At 37.6% G+C, this 16,588-nt stretch overlaps 1 protein-coding gene across 1 annotated transcript in view; it reads right to left on the bottom strand.

Moving 5' to 3' along the window:
• Nucleotides 1-16,588, bottom strand: part of UVSSA (UV stimulated scaffold protein A) — a 41,563-nt gene that overhangs the window by 14,248 nt on the left and 10,727 nt on the right. Inside the window, exon 7 of the mRNA XM_010710626.3 lies at nt 4,364-4,478. Within this exon, the coding sequence (XP_010708928.1) occupies nt 4,364-4,478 (115 nt within the window). The remainder of the gene's footprint in view (nt 1-4,363; nt 4,479-16,588) is intronic.

Raw genomic sequence — 16,588 nt, forward strand, 5'->3', positions numbered from 1 at the left:
AACTCCCTCAGGAGGCTCAGACCAACACCCTTCTCCAGATAAACTCACCTTCATGAAGCACAGCAACTTGCTTGTGGCACAAACTGTCGTACACACCCTCCATCTGTGTTCCCTTACTTTCTCTGACTCATCCTGCAGTTAGATCTTCTCCATGATCATTGCCATGAAAATTAAGCTCTCTGCAGTGGAGTCCTAGGCTTGACCAAAGCTATATCATTTTATAAACCATTACAAAATGGTTTTCAATAAGTTTTGCAAATATGCCTACCACCAGAGATCCATAATTCTGAGGACAGAAAAATTAAACTTTTTTCCTGAAAGAGTAAGCAGTAAAAACAAAGTCTTTCATTCAGTATTTCAGATCCATTTTTGATGCTGTATTTGGAGATGTAAACTCAACACTAGAAGCACAGGGTTTGTGCCTTTTCCCCATGAATTCCAGATTTTCATGTGTACCAATAAAATCATGGAAGAATATGCAACTGTAGAATCAACAAGAGATCATTCTCTATGAGGTGTTCCAGCACCACACACACCACCCTCTGAGCAAAACATTTCTTCCTAAATTTCTTCCTAACTTCAATGGCACTTCATCCCTCCTCAAAGATTGCTTTTAAGTAAAGAACACCCCAGCTTCTGCGCAGTTGGCATACAGCACAAGTGGAAGTTACACAGATGAGAACCAGAGCAACCCTATGCAGATTTTTTCACAGCATTGTTTCTTTTTCAGTGCAGCCCTTCCCTTTAACAGCACAACACATTAAGAGGGCTCTGTGGTACCACAGGATGGCTGGTCTCTTGTCTGCTGCAGACATCAGGTGCAAGTGTAAATAAGGATTATACAAATGGGAGGTCGTTAAAAGTCTGGTAATGCTAATTTGGCATGACACCTTTAACGGGTGATATCTTCATACTTCAGCTATCTAATCACCTAAATTCTTTTAACAAATTCACATTTAATTGTACAAATGGAAATTCAAATTGACTTGTTTAATTCTCCACCCAAACTGCACCCATCCTCAGTTCATCTAATATACTAAATATCACCATCCATTTTGGGATCAACTCTATGCACATACATACACTCAAAGATACTGCATTTGTGCCTGGCATACAAAACCTTCTGTGCCTAAATATCATTTTTCACAATTTTTTCAGATCTCATGAGATCCACAACTGCATGCATGTATTATCAGAAACAGTATCTGAACTTGAAATGCACCTTGTTGGTAGGATACTTCCATTTTCCCAAGAGAAGTGAAGGAAAATAAAGTGATTTTTAAATCAATAACCTTAACGATTCTATGATTCTGTGTGATGTTTCAATCAATTTAGATGACCAGGAGGTTTTAGAGCTTTTTCTGAGAAGCTGTTCACTTGTCCTGCTTGTTCAGGTAAAGTAGCACAAGAAAAATGCTTTAAATTGTTCACATCTTCTCCATAGCACTGAGAATTTATTTTGCATGGAAGATTTGGTGCTGCAATTAAGGCTGCTGTCTTAGCTCAGAATCCTCATGAACTAAAGATGAACTAATAACATATAGCAAAAAAAAACAACTGGATTACATTAAGATAAATCTCAAGTGACCCCTATGGTAACTACACTCATGCAGGGAAAAAAGAGCCACATTTAATTAGATACGCAGCTATCTAACATAACCAGCTCTCCAGGATAACATGCTATATTTAAATCAATACATTCTTGTGTATTTTGGTAATGCACTTTTCTAAATAACAAAAAAGAACTAGCCAAAAGGATGCTTACTTTGTTTTTGCTTGTGGAAAATGCATGCAAAAGTCAATTCAGAAGTAAGCACAGCTCTCAATTGTACTCATGCAGACCTGAAGTAATTGCACAAAAGTCATTCTGTTTATGCAGTAGCTATATACTGGCTCCTGAAATAGATTTTGAACTAGTAACTGATGAGTTGGACCAAGAAATGCATAGAGCTGCCTGGATAGATACTCCTTCCTGAACTGGGAGCTTAGGTAATAACTTTTGATGACAGCAAGAAAACCTGAATGCCTTCAGAAATACCAGGAATGATTCGTTTCATTCAAAATGCCATTTTCAACAAATACCTGATAAAGAACAACCAACCGTGACCATTAGTTCCCACATAACTGCAAGCATACAAAATGAGAGATAGGTAACATTTTCTGATTGGTTTCCTCACTATAAGATGCATTCCTATCAGCAATAGTTTAAACAGGTCAGGTTGGATGGGGCCCTGGGCAGCCTGGTCTAGTATTAAATGTGGAGGTTGGTGGCCCTGCCTGCAAGTGGGGGGGGTTGGAACTTCATGATCCTTGAGGTCCTTTCCAACCCAAGCCATTCTGTGATTCTATGATTCTATGAAATACAAATTGGGAATTCTTTTAAAGCATTTTACAGATGTTTAAAAAATATCCTGGAATTGCAGGAGTGTTAGTGGGAGGTGATTGGACAGTAAGTTATGGTAGGCTTGTAATAACTAAACTCATTTACTCATTTATTATAATCACCAATGTTTTATGACTCTCCTTAATTATATGTACATAAGAAACTTCTCACAGCTATCTGGAAGGCTGCTAGCCCTTTCTTACATTACATTCTTTTTTGTTGTTGCTGTTGCCAGTCCTACTGTTAGCAATAATCAGAACTTACTCAGTGTTCATTGCGTGACTAAGGTAGTTAGGATAGCCAACACGTTGTTCAATGTCTTCTCAAAGAAGTGCATCTTCTTAGCATGAAAAAAAAGAGAAGTTGCTCAGTTGCTACGTGTGTGTCTTACAATCTCCACCACTGTCCTGTGATCACTTTCAATGAATACACCCAGCTCCACTCTCCAACCACAACACTATCTCAATACACTCAGCTTCCCAGCACTCCATCTTTCCCAACTTTTGGTTGGACAAAGTACGTGCCTGTTGATTGTGTCAAGCAACACATATGCTAAGAGTCAAACCAAGCAACATTGCAGCCATCTGCTCACCAGGGCAATAGTTTAATCTCAGTCTTCCATATACAGTAGATATGTTGCACATTTTTTAGAGGTACAGAGAAACAAAGATATTCACCTTTAGACCAAGCCCTTAGATGGGGAAAACAGACAGCTCTGCAGACTGCACAGGCCTTATGTCCAAGGGTGCCAAGATTCATACGTTAAATCCAGATATGTTAAAACAGACTGAGTGCTCAGTGTCACACCAGGAGATGTCCTGAAGCTGACTGCAGCCACTAGAGGTTATTACTGAAAATCTTTTGCTGTCTGTAACCAAATTTGGTAGCGGAAGACAACAAAATGGTCACTTGAGACACACTGTCTTGGGTTTACACAGACACACACACTCTTGTTTCACCAAAAAGATGCAGTTGACACATACAGAAGAGAACTAGAGCCTGAATTTTATAATGTAAACTGCAGATAAGTTAAAATTAAGCATGAACAGGTTTGAAAAAGGTAACGCAGCACCAGCCTTACACAACCACCAACAGAGAAACATACAAGCAAGAAACTTACTCTAACATCTAAGGTTTTCTAACTCCACTGTGATGACTGCTAAGCTCTCCTCTACAACAACCTGAAATCTCCTGAATCTTAAAACGCAAAGTGCTACACAGTGCTGCAAAGCTGCAGACACTTAATCAGTAGACATACAAAGGACAAGGGGTAGCGCACAGAAATTAAATTGATATTAACTTTCCTCAGTTACCCTTCAATTTCACAGAAACACATTACAAGCGTGTGTGTGTGTGTGTGTGTGTGTGTGTACAAATAAGTAATCTTTAGAATGGATTAAAAGAAGGCTTCCTTCATTTAAACAAAGCAACAAGACCATTCTGTCTTCTGGTATGTGCTTAATGGCTAAAATTCTCTGCTCAAAGGCTGAGTTCCTTTTAATGTCTTGTGATAGCAATGCTCAACAAGCCTAACTTCAGAGCTGTAAGTTGGCTACTCCATGGTAGGAAGCAGTTGTGCATCTCCAACTGCCTTTCATGCTATTAATAAAGAGACAAAACTTTATCCCATCTCACCAGACTGTTACCAATATTTCTAATATTCAGTCCTTTACTTTGCAGTACATTCATTCCCCGTGTTTAGGGCACACACAAACATACACAGCGCTGCTTCTGGCTCTAAACTACAATGGGACACAATGGAACAAAATTAGCTTCAAGTCTCAGTTGCTCTTGCTCCTGGAAAGTATTTGTTTATCTAGAGCCAACTGCTGCTCCCCTTTCGATGTAACGACTTCCTCATAGCAGCCAAAGAGATTACCCACACCACTGATCACTTTATTACTTCATAATGGCTGTTTATTTACTTTAGTGCAGCAGTAACATGCAAGGGTAAAGCCTTTCACAGCTGGGCAAACTCACCATATTCCTTACGCAGGTGGTCTGGAATGTGGGGCTCATAACCTTCCTTCTCAGGGACCTCCACAAAGTCATCTTCATCATCATCATCATCATCATCTTCATCTGAAGCTTTCATCTACAGAGATAATTATTATTTTTTAAAAATGTAAAGACAGCTTCTCATTTCCTTTTACACTGCAAATATTTCACAGACATCATGATAGTCCTACTGAGGCTCTCTATGTCAAAAGCATTTTCCTAATTATGTATTTAGTCTTCATCTAAGATTAGAACTTTGGTTAACATTTTATCTTTTAAGCCACACTTTATCCTAGGGGCTTTTTTAAAGACTCTTTTATCCATTACAACAGATGCAATTGCTGAAGCTTGAGAAAGTGTGGAATTATAAAATAAAACAAAAAAAACTTAGAATAACATGAAGGCTTTGACTTAATGAGCAATTTAAAGTCTTATCTCTTCCCCTTTGCTTGATTTTACTCATTCAGCTGCCCTCAAATAGTCCATGGCATGTTACCTAGTACCACAAGGGTTTATAAACAGAGCAGACAAATGGGACAGGAATCTGATGGACTGGACAGCTAATCCTGACCCAAGTCAGAACATGCAGCTACATCTGTATGTTTGTGTTTAACTGGGTTGCTTTGCAGCAGCACTAACAATGCTGACAGTACAAATTCATATGCACAAAACCGAGGAAAAAAAAATTAACATCATCGACAAGCTGAAAAATAAAAATGAGTTTCTACCAATTAACCAGATCAATTAACGCACATAAGTGGCTTCTTACATTTCATTTCAGCCAGCTACTACTATATATGGCCAAGCAAGCCTCTGCAATTTGTTCTAAATTTGTTTCACACCTAAAAATGATTTATTTCTGCCATAGTACATGAAAGGTACAAGAATCTGTGAGACCTCAAATATGGTCTGTACTATCAGAACTACACATATGAAATAGCAAGTGTTGCCTACATTAAAAGGTACCAGTGCTGAAGGTTTTGTCCACCTCTGGAGTCACCTAAATATAAACAACACCATGATTTGCACATTATCATATGCTTGCCATGCACTTTTATAAGTTAAGCATGCAATAAGGGAGTACTGACCAAAAGCAACCTTTCCACAGAGCTCTCTATCACTTTTTTCAACTTCACTGCAACAAGCCAAAGCTACAGATAAGGAATTGCATCATTTTTACTATTTTCAGCTGTGTTTTTGCTTCTCCTGCTGTACCTGACTTATGTTGATATTCATATCAACTGCTCATTGAACACACACAGGAGGATACAGCAGGTTTTGCCTGCAGCAGAATTTTCCCAATTTAATTCACTACTCTAATCGTGTGTCACAGTTGAGTTCCTTTAAATCATACATATACTCTGAATCAAAAAAACTAGAAACTGATTTGATTTATTGAACATAGCTTAAAAATAAAAAAAGTCAGCACTTTTTCTTCAGTGTTACTTGCAAGCTGGATTGAAACTCATTTCTAATAAGCAAAATTAATTGCTATTAATTTGCATTTCTAATGAAAGGATGGCACAAGGCTGAAGTATGATTCTTCCTTTTCTTTAAAAAAAAAAAGACTTTGACCTAAGAAAGATCTGCAGTTCCAGATGGAATAAAAAAGGAAAGACAAAAAGATTTACTCTCTTGAAGAACAGAACACATTTACCAGACCACGCCACCACACACAGAGAATACCTAAAACCAGTCTTTATTCTAAAATAAAGTCCAAGCATAACCATGTTTGAAAGAAGCCTGCTGCCAAAGACAAGCAGCACCCACAACACAGCCCCATTATCACTACCTGCTGTTGGCAAAGAGCGACTTGCTGGGCTATGTGGAAGATTCCTACCTTACATCCTAGCTTGCTTTGAATCCCACTGCAATTGTTTCTTCTCATCTAAAGGAAAGATGCAATTCAGGCCCTACCTGGTACGGCCAAGACAGACTCATGCTGAATCTGATCTCCAGCAGAAATCAAAATAAAATTCTAATGCCAAAAAAAAAAGTCAAATATTTTACTACTAAATCTTGCGAAGGATCAACATGAGAAAGAAGAGCATCTGTGTTACACTGCAACTTTTAGAAAGTCTTCCTGATGGGATTCAGAAAGGAAAACAACAAAGTTCTGTATTCTGCACACCAGAAGAGTGCTAAAGACTGAAGTTAGTTTGTATCTTGATTTTAAAATTCTACTTGTGTTGTTACCCCCTTGTTACTTGCTAGGGGTAATTTAAAGAAGTTTGGCAATAACACCCATTACTATTCCTCCAGCTAGAAGCACAGCAATGTTTCATTTTCCATATGCAGGTTTCACTTCTCATTTAGCTATTAAAAAAGATCAAACCAAGCCCAAACTTGCTATGGATGACCTTAGCTTGTTTGTTTCACAGCACAAAAGCAGACCAATATTCACTTTGCACTATTATTTTCTCTGTTTTACATTTCCATAGCTTTTACTTAGCAGTCTGTATACACCTCAACAGCAACAAGTATAAGGAACTGAGAAATAATGACAAACTAGCAAAAGAAAACTTAGTTCAGACAGAACATTTAACTTAATAGACCTAAGGTGTAATACAAGCACTCGTGTGCATGACAACCTGAGAGGATCAGAAAGAATCCACAAGAACTCTAGCTGAAATTTCCTCTTACTTTTTCCAGGTGCAATTGGAGACACGTAGATCTCTGAACATAATATACTAACATACAGAGTGCTCTGCTAACCCTCAACTTGAAAACTGCATTGGAAGCAACTTCCCTGTATTACCTGCATGCTCTCCAACTTTAAAGCACGTGAACAGGCTGAACAGGAGAGAAGGCATAATCAGATGCAAATTCACTTTGTTTAGGTATAATCCATGAACTGTGCATTCGAGTACTATGGAAAACATTAATCATAGGAAACTGTAATTTTTGTTATCAGTCTAACACTAATCAAAAGGGAAACCTGTCACTGCCGCTGACCTGTGAAACGTCCCAATTATACTCTGCGGAAATGACAGGAGCACTTAACTTCCTCACTGAGTAAATGACGACGATCAATCAAGTTTGAATAACAATGAGCCACGGAGCTGAAAATTATTTTTTGTATAGAATCTACCCAGGAATTTATGAAAGGTGAAAAGCAACCCAAGGTTTTAGGGGCATTATGGCTTTCAGCTAGTGCACTGCATATCAAACACTAAACAGAATTTATGTGTTTTAATTTTCTAAAAGGTAGATGTGGACTTGGTGCTACAATGCATAACATATAATGCCAGATTTTAAATATGGGGGTCATTTTCATAAAATATTATGCTTATTGTTCACACCCTTGAATTTCACTGGGGTATCCTATTAAATTTAGATTTCCTGTTAAAAAAAAAAAAAAACAAACCAAAAATTAACTGCTTAGCTAACTTGCAGGAATTAAGTCCGCTTTTTAATTCAAACAGACATAAAATCTTTATTTTGATAACATCTTTAACAAGACAACTTATTTATCTTTTTTGCTCTCAAATATAAAAGTCATCACCAGTGGAGACTCAAGAAGTCGCTCAGTGGCAGTGGCTAGTTCCATCTCAATTTATGGCACTCCAGCAGTAGTTCATAGCCATCCCACTGATACTGTTTTGTTCCATTCCCTTTACACAGAAAGGAGGAAAGTGTATGGTTAACAGCATTGGTCAGAAACGTTTTTTTTCTTCCTCCAATTCCACTTTTCAACCATGAACAAAGTTCCACAGCAAACTCTACAGCTGCTGTTTGAAAGTTCAGCCATTTGTTATCCACTTCCCCAGTATAGATAAGCTTTTCAGGCAATTGCCATGAATTACCAACTATTAAAATACATATTTAAGACAATGTGTGGCAGAATGAGTAAGTTACAATCCTTTAGAAATGAGTGGTTAGGCACTCACAAAAGTGAAAAACAAGACTGATAAAAACAAATACTGCACCATTTGTAGCATTCTCTACAAGAAGAAGTGTAAAGTATAAGCTCAAGTGATAAATACTAGAAGGCAAAGCTTTCTTGCAGTACACAGAACTGAACAACTCTACGCAGCCATGCAACTAGTTGTTAATAAACAAGCCGTTAAGGAATGTGGGGAAAAATAGCCTGTTCTCAAATCCATTTCAATTACCAGGTGACACAAAGGAAGTCCCAAAGGAAGTCCCTAACTTAGCTGAGCAGCTCGGAAGAGAGGTGAACTAATGCTTTCCCTGTACAGGATGGTCAGCTGATGGAAGACCAAACAGATTCCCACACATCAGAGGCTGCATGCACGTCTACTGCTCACCAAGTCTGATGGGAAGAATTTCAGCTCAGTGTTAAACTGATCTGCACCCACAGGGACAAAGCAGTAGTATTCCTGAGTAGATACCTCACTGTGCAAGGAAACAGGATTTAGCTGGGCACTTTGCAAATTTGGGGGCTGAACTGATTTGAAAATGAGAATACAGTAAAACAAACAAAAAATGAAACACAAACGCATACATTATTTTCATTGCAACCAGTTACTGTGTTCCACAATTCTCCAAATTTTCATTAAAAATTTAAAATAGTGGTGACTTCTCCAGCAAGACAAGTACAATCAAGCCATTTGTTCCCTAACTCATTGAAAAACTTGAAAAATCACAGACGTTTCCTATCCAACCTCCACCTAAACAAAAAAAAAAGAAAAGAAACAAAACAACTGAAAACAGATATGGTATGTCACCAGAAGTGCAATCCTATCTTCTCCTTTGGAGTTATCATTCCAAGAGCCCAGTGGTTAGTGTAGCTCAGCACAACCACAGATCCAGTTAAAGCCTTGCTCAGTCATCCCAACTAGTTATACATCTACATAAAAGAATCATAGAATCCTTAGAATTGAAGAGACTTCTGAGAGCCAATTAGTCCAACTCCCCTGCAATAATATAGAAATAAATTAATTAAAACAACACAAAATCTTCACCCACCATATACCACATTGAAATACGCAAGGGAAAGTCTTTGGTCCTCTTCCCAGTTTTATACAAATTGATTGTTACTTTCTATTAAGAGGATTTAAAAACTCTGAGCCTCTGCAATCATAATTAAATTAAGCAATAAAATGACTGAAATACAATGCAATCAGTTTATAGGAGTAGATGTTCAGCATTCACTAATTATTTTAGAAAAAGAAAAAATAGCACATGAAGAAGGCCTATCTCTACTTACTAAAACACCACTTGCAAACTACAGCTGGGACCATTAAATAAATTTGGCATGGTGTAATTAACTTGGTTTGCAATCTCACTTTTCACCCAAGAAATCACTTTTGTTCAGTTTTATGCGTGTCTGTTTCCCTTTTTAAAAAAAAAAAAAATGATGTAAGGCATCCTCAGACAAGTGAACTCTAAACTTCATTTGTCTTTCAGCAGGCTTGATGGCTATGCATTTAAAAACCCATTCTATCTTATAAACTAAAAATTAAATGTACTCAGCTGTGATGGTCGTCATTGCATCTGCTATTTATATGCTAATACCCTCACTGGAAGATCTTGCAAATTATTCCACCATGCCAATATCTCATGTGCACCTACTCAAAGCCAACTAAATATTTTTCTAGAGGCAGAAGATTTCGGGTTAGGGAATCAGAATATTTATCACCACGGAGCCCAGCTAAAGGGGCAACCTTAAGCAAGTACATTTTTTATTTGACCACAACACAAAACATACTTCAGTCATCTGAAATGAAATTTGGGGATATTCTATGCAACCAAACACAGAGTGCATAAGAATAATTTATTCAGTACCAGCAATAGAAATTGAATAATCAAACAACGTAAGCTGCACAGAAGGACATTTAAAAGTTCCTCTTTTTTTTCTATCCTTTCATATTATCCAATATAGAATGAAAAGTAAAAAGTAAAGAAATGCTGTCAAAATGCCAGATTTCAGAATTGTGCTTGAGTTTTTCCTGAATGAAACACAAAAGAGTTATATTTATAGGGACACCCACACACAATCCCTCCATTCTGCTCCATGATTTGAGCATAAATTCAGATCTATATGACTACAAATCAAGATATGTGGTCCAGGCAAATGACATTTTATGTCTACCAATAAAAGCATCACTGTTCATTTTACTTGTAATTGCTCAACAGCACATAGGCTACTGGGACAACCTGACTTTTATTCTAGAATGAACATTTTACATTATTTCATAATTTCCAGAAGTTAGCAGAAATGCTTAAAGGTTTGAGCCCAAGAAGTCAGTGCTGAACTGGTGTGGATTGCTGCAAATTGCTTCAGCAGTAAGAACTATCCAGCAAAGCAGATTTTCTGTAGAGCACAGTATGCTAGCAATAGCCTGTGAGCATTATCACTGTCCTAGTGGTGCAAGCTTGGGGGTCACTCAAGACTTGTATCAAAGCCTTCTTATTCTGGCCAGTGTTAAACAGAGCTTAGACATGGGTCCTAACACAAGAAGTACACAGAGCTGTTGGAGTGGTACAGATGAGGCCCTGGCATAGGATGCTCAGCCCCATACCTGGAGGTGCTCAAGGCCAGATTGGATGGGTCTTGGGCAGCCTGAGCTGGTGGGGGGCAACCAGTCCATGGCAGGAGGTTGGGGCTGGGTGGGTTTTAATGTCTCTTCCAACCCAAACCATTCTATGACACTGAATGAACAATAGTGGTGATGCACACTGCACAAAACCTCTATCATTACTGTGTTTCTGGTTCCTAGAAGACAAGCTTTTGGATTTTAAGAAAGACCCACGCAAATTTATTTAGAAAATACCAGTAGATCTCAAGGTGCAAGTCCTTTGTTCTTAACGAATCATTTTTGAGAAATAAGTCCACCTATATGCAATTTAGAGTTTCACAGAGAACAACAGTTACTCTGATAAACAGGTGCATTTAACCCCATTATCTCAAGAAGATATTGCAAAGCAAGTTCAGTACTTCTTTAGCAGTAACCACTGAAGATACATCCTCAAATGTATTTTGTACCCCACTACTCAGACTTCTAGCAATCACCAAAGCCTTTAGTAGAAAAGCAGAAATCTCTTGCATAATACTGGATTTTCATAGAAGAAATACTCCATTCAAGGTAAGTGTAAAAGTTTTACTTCAACTACCAAAGAACCCCTAACAGCTTTCCTTTCATCAGTTCCAGAGCTTAAACAGACGTCTGCTATCTTTCATTATTAAAGTTAATAAAGTTCTTCAATGTAAAAAAAATAAATAAATAAGCCCCCTAACAAAATCACTGCTGACCACCTACATTTGATACCTATGTTTCATCCATAGTATCAGAAGCAACTGATTGTGGTGCACATTGGTCCTTTGAATGTTTTGATGAAATAAACCATACTTTCCAAAGCACTGGAATGCATCTCCACAGTGTGGTTACTGTAGTTACTTCAGGCACTACATCTTATTGCACAGTAAGCATACGTACACATACACAAACACTACAGTATTTCATAGAATCACACAATCATAGAATCCTTACAGTTGGAAGGAACCTTTAAAGGTCATCTAGTGCAACTCCCCTGCACTGAACAGGGACATCACAGTTAGATCAGGTTGCCCAGGCTCTGATCCAGCCTCGCCTTGAAAGTCTCAGGGATGGGGCATCCAGCACATCTCTGGGCAACCTGTGCCAGTGCCTCACCGCCCTCACTGTAAAAGACCTTTCCCTTACATCCAACCTAAATGTACTTTAAGTTTGAAATAATTTCTCCTGGTCCTATCAGCACAGACCCTGCTAAAGAGTTTGTCTCCTTACTTTTCACATCCCCCCTTTAGATACTGCATGGCTGCTATCGGGTCACCCTGGAGCTCTCTCTTCTTTTCTCAAATAATTTCCTGTTGTTTTTTTTTCCATCCAGTTTATCATTCACACTGGGAGATGAGCTAATAATATCTCTCTCCATCAGTTTCCAAGTTCTCTGATTAAGTAAAGACTGAACTCCATAATTACACGTTCAATACCTGATTTATTGAGTTAGAAGGGAACGGTTTTAATCTCAGGGTACCGGTAGAAAAATCCTTTTTCCTGAATTAGGTTCCAGTCAGTTCAGGTACCTGCCACAACAGCAGCTCTACTCCCAGAACAAGGGAGGCACTGGGAACCATCACAGGTGGAAATGGAAACAGGACAGCCCCTTACAACTGCTGTTCAAGTTTAAACCAACTTTTAGCCAAGTGAAAAACCACCAGAATATATTAGCTGTTTTCCTGTTCGGCTCCCACAAATAGTAAAACAGCAACCTGGACAGAGCTACCTGCTAAGAAGTGGATTTGCTAACTGTATAACGCAAGAAATACCTGGCAGAATTTCATTTGCAACTATTTCAGAGTTATGGAACGGATGAAATTTAACAAAAGAAAAGGAAAGCGTAAAATAGTGTTATTCACCTTACCTGTGTCTCAAAAACCAAACTTGGTTTATTGCTACCTCGTGACTTTCTGTGAGTAAAGAAACTCTCCAAAGTGCCTAGAGGTCTTCATTCATCTTAACATAAAGGGAAAGGTTTGCAGGTTTGAAGACCGAAGCGTGATGAAGCCAACAAAGCTGTAGAATCCATAAACCAAGTGACAAGAAATCTTTTTTAGGATCTATATTCAGACAGCAACATATGTAGACAGCAGAGATTGTAAGATGCAGGAGAACTCTCTATTTTGTCAAGAAAGCAGCTGCCATACAGCCACTGTCAAGGTTACAGCATTACCTTTAACAAACACTGTGCTTTATCAGCTCCACCCTTTCCCTTTCTAGCTAGGTATTTTCCTCTATATATGCTGCTCCCTGCATGCAGGTGTAGGCAATATTGTTCAAAGCCATTGTTAAAGGCCATAGCAGTGAGGCACAGGACCAACCATACCCATTCCTGGACCAAAAACTTGCCTTGTGGCCTGACATCTCAAAGGGAAAGCAAAAACACCTGCTTCTTCTTCACTCCAAAGAAAAACTTCTACCAGTGCTTTTCAGCTAGTCCAAGCTCTTTATAAAATGATGAAGAATATAATATTTTAAGTAATGTTTTGAATTATTCAATCCCTTTATTGAGTCCTTTACTCAGAGGACTACACATGATAAAAGCTAAGTAGTAAAGATGCAATAAATAAATAAATAAATAAATATATATATATATATATATACACTATTTGACAGATTACCACCTATTGTCTTTGACAGGATCAAAGTCATGCTGCTAAGCCTTGGTATCCACCACCAATGTATATACGTGCCTACATTTTGTTATGCAGTCTGCACACACACACAGAAGCAGTAACTAAATCACAGCTTATTTCAAGGATCACGTTTTAACTACGTATTTGTTAAAAGTTTTTTCGGATTTTGTATTTCTTACAGATGAATAAACCTGAAATAAACAAACCTAATTTATTACAGGCAACAAGTCAGTAAAATAGTCCATGCAAGACATAGATAATGTCTGTTATGTATATTCCCAATAGTAGATTCTAGGCACAAAGATGTCACTGACATAAGCATTTTTATTTTAGTGTTACTGCACCAGCTAGATTTAAGTGAGTTACTACAATAAATTCACTAGTGTTCCAAGCCTAGATTTTTCCCCTTCTTTTAAAATAAACAAACATATTCAGCAATGCACCTTTACTGAACTTCACAAACACATTCTATTCACTTCAACGCACAGTTTCCCTTTGTAAAGTAGGACAGATAAAAAGCAGGAAGCAAATTTATATCTGAACATACATTGTTCAATATTGAAAGATGAATCAAGGGAGATGACCCTTCAGCCTGGAAAACTTAAACACTTAGCATAAGGGTTAACTTGATGATATAGACCCCCTACTTTATTTTACACTCTATTAGAAGAGCTCCAAATTGCATTGTGCGACCTGCGAATCAGATAGGGATCAGAGGTCACCACAGTGACAACTTCAAGAATTCATGACTAGATCTGCATAACAAGATATTTTTAATAACTTCCCAACAGCAGCAGGCTGCACAGCTACTGCAAAGCAGAAAATATAACACAGCAATTCAGTTCTAGGAAAGAGAACGAAAAAAAAGCAGAGCAATAAACTAGCTGATTAAACTCCTAAACAGGAAAGGAATATTTGGAGAGTTAAGTTTACAGTGTTTTACATCACACCTATATCCCAGTAAGGCTCAAGAAAACAGAACAAGCCTTTTTGCTAAGAAGAGATTGAGAAAGACATTTCATACATAGAAATAGATATCGTCTGAAGGTGAAATTGAGGGAAGATGGAAGAGGAATCTGAATATTCTGTGTTTACTTTCACAGCTACTGTTGGCTTGGCTCTTAAGATAAATATTAGCTAAACAAAAAATGAGAAGTGCTGTCTGGTGTACTACTTAGACCATACAAACATTACTAAAACTTTATTCTGAACACAGAACATGCTGAAATACACATATTTGGGCTCAGGTGTAATGCTGATTTTACAATCTTTAGGTGTATTCTGCATATAATCTTCAGCTGTGAAACTGATTTAACTATCAAATATTCCTAGAGTTCTCTTAAGCTACGTAGAACATAAAAACAAACATCTAAGTTATTCAACCTCAACATTAAACATTTCTGATTCTTCAAAGGGACACTTTGTTAAGAGGTAGTGATTTTGTGTGCAATTTAAAGGCATCATGTGGGGAGAACGACAGTAACTCCTCAGAAGCAGCTTCTATAAAATGAAGAGAAAAAAAATGAGGGTTGAGCACAAGAAGCTGTAACACAAAGCTGGAAGGCAGGAAGAAAGCAGCAGATTCTCTGTGGCTACAGAACGAGGAAATAGCCTTTGCCTTCAATCCAACTAAAAGACAGACTTAAAGAAGAGCTGTTCATAAAGTTATAAAATGATTACAAAGAAATAACTCATTAGCACTGAGAAAAAGCCAAGCTGTAGTTGAAGATACGGGAGAAAAAAAAAAAGCAGCAATGGTTTTGTGATCAATTGGTAGAGCTCATGGCTTAATTGATTACGTAGTAAAAATTCAATCTTATTGCATAGTAAAATATTTTGAGAGCAAACTATGAGCATGAAATATTTAATTTGGAGACAATATTTGTAAAAATTTTCTGACGTTGTTCTTTCAACCGTATTGCAGTAGGGTTTAGGGCTCTGATCAGGTACTGGACTACACAAGAACAGCCTCCTCCCAATCTAATCATTAATGACATTACTGAATCCAACCAGATGTTTCACATGAATAAAGTTAAGTACATGAATAAATCAAGATCCAAGCGTACATTTAGATTTGACTGAAGATAAGCACAGGTGAAACAAAAAGTAATGAAGACAGTTAATGAAAGATTATGTATTCCTGGTTGTTAGTATGAGTTGAAATTAAAAATACACAGTATAATAGGCCTGGTGTATTACCACACTGCTGATGGAGAGAAGAGCAGGATGTTTCTCACATCGTATTGCCTACTAGCTTCTATCTGGTTGTTTCAGTCAGCTTAAGTATTAAACCTTTATGGCTTCCCAAAGGCAATTACATAAGAGATAAATATACTCTCGTGTACAAAACATAGCCAATGAGCTGAGCTACATTTCTATTAATTATGTGAGAACTTCAAATATTGTCCATATGGAAAATTCCTTATGTAAGTCATGTAAATGAAAAGTACTGTGCGTGTTTTAAATGATGCACTTGTGCTCTAAATAACTGTTAAAATTAGAAGACCTTTTGTATCTAATCAGCTGCAAATCAAACACTAGAAAGAAAAAAAAAAAGTTTAGAATTGTAAGAACAAAGGGAGAAGGTATTAAGAAATAAAACTATCTCTAATCAGGGAAAATAAAATTCAATGAACATTTTAGCCACCAGCAAGTTATTCCAACAGAAGAATTAAACCTTGAGAAAAAGGCATTTCTATTAAAATACCAATCTCAGCCAATAATTACAATTGTACAATTGTTCTTCTACAATAATTCATTTAAATAGTCAAGAAGTAACTCAAAGTGTCTCTAGTGTTCTGCTCTTAAGTTCACCTGGACACACGGGCTGAGATGATGGCTGGCTTTGGATAAAGGGCAGGGAATAGTGTAGGGAAAAATGTTGAACATGCAGTGTGCACTCCCTCTACTGGACATTGAGATTATCCTGAACAGGCATTGAGAAAGCAGTATGTCCAGGCATCCAGGTACTGCAAAACAAAAGGCTTTTATCGCTTCTGTGCTCTTTCCCCAGCTTCAGCTAAAACTCATATTCACAGAAAATCAGATTTCAAAACTCTGGTTTA

The sequence above is a fragment of the Meleagris gallopavo genome, chromosome 4, assembly GCF_000146605.3.
Source record: "Meleagris gallopavo isolate NT-WF06-2002-E0010 breed Aviagen turkey brand Nicholas breeding stock chromosome 4, Turkey_5.1, whole genome shotgun sequence".
Taxonomy (NCBI): Eukaryota; Metazoa; Chordata; class Aves; order Galliformes; family Phasianidae; genus Meleagris; species Meleagris gallopavo.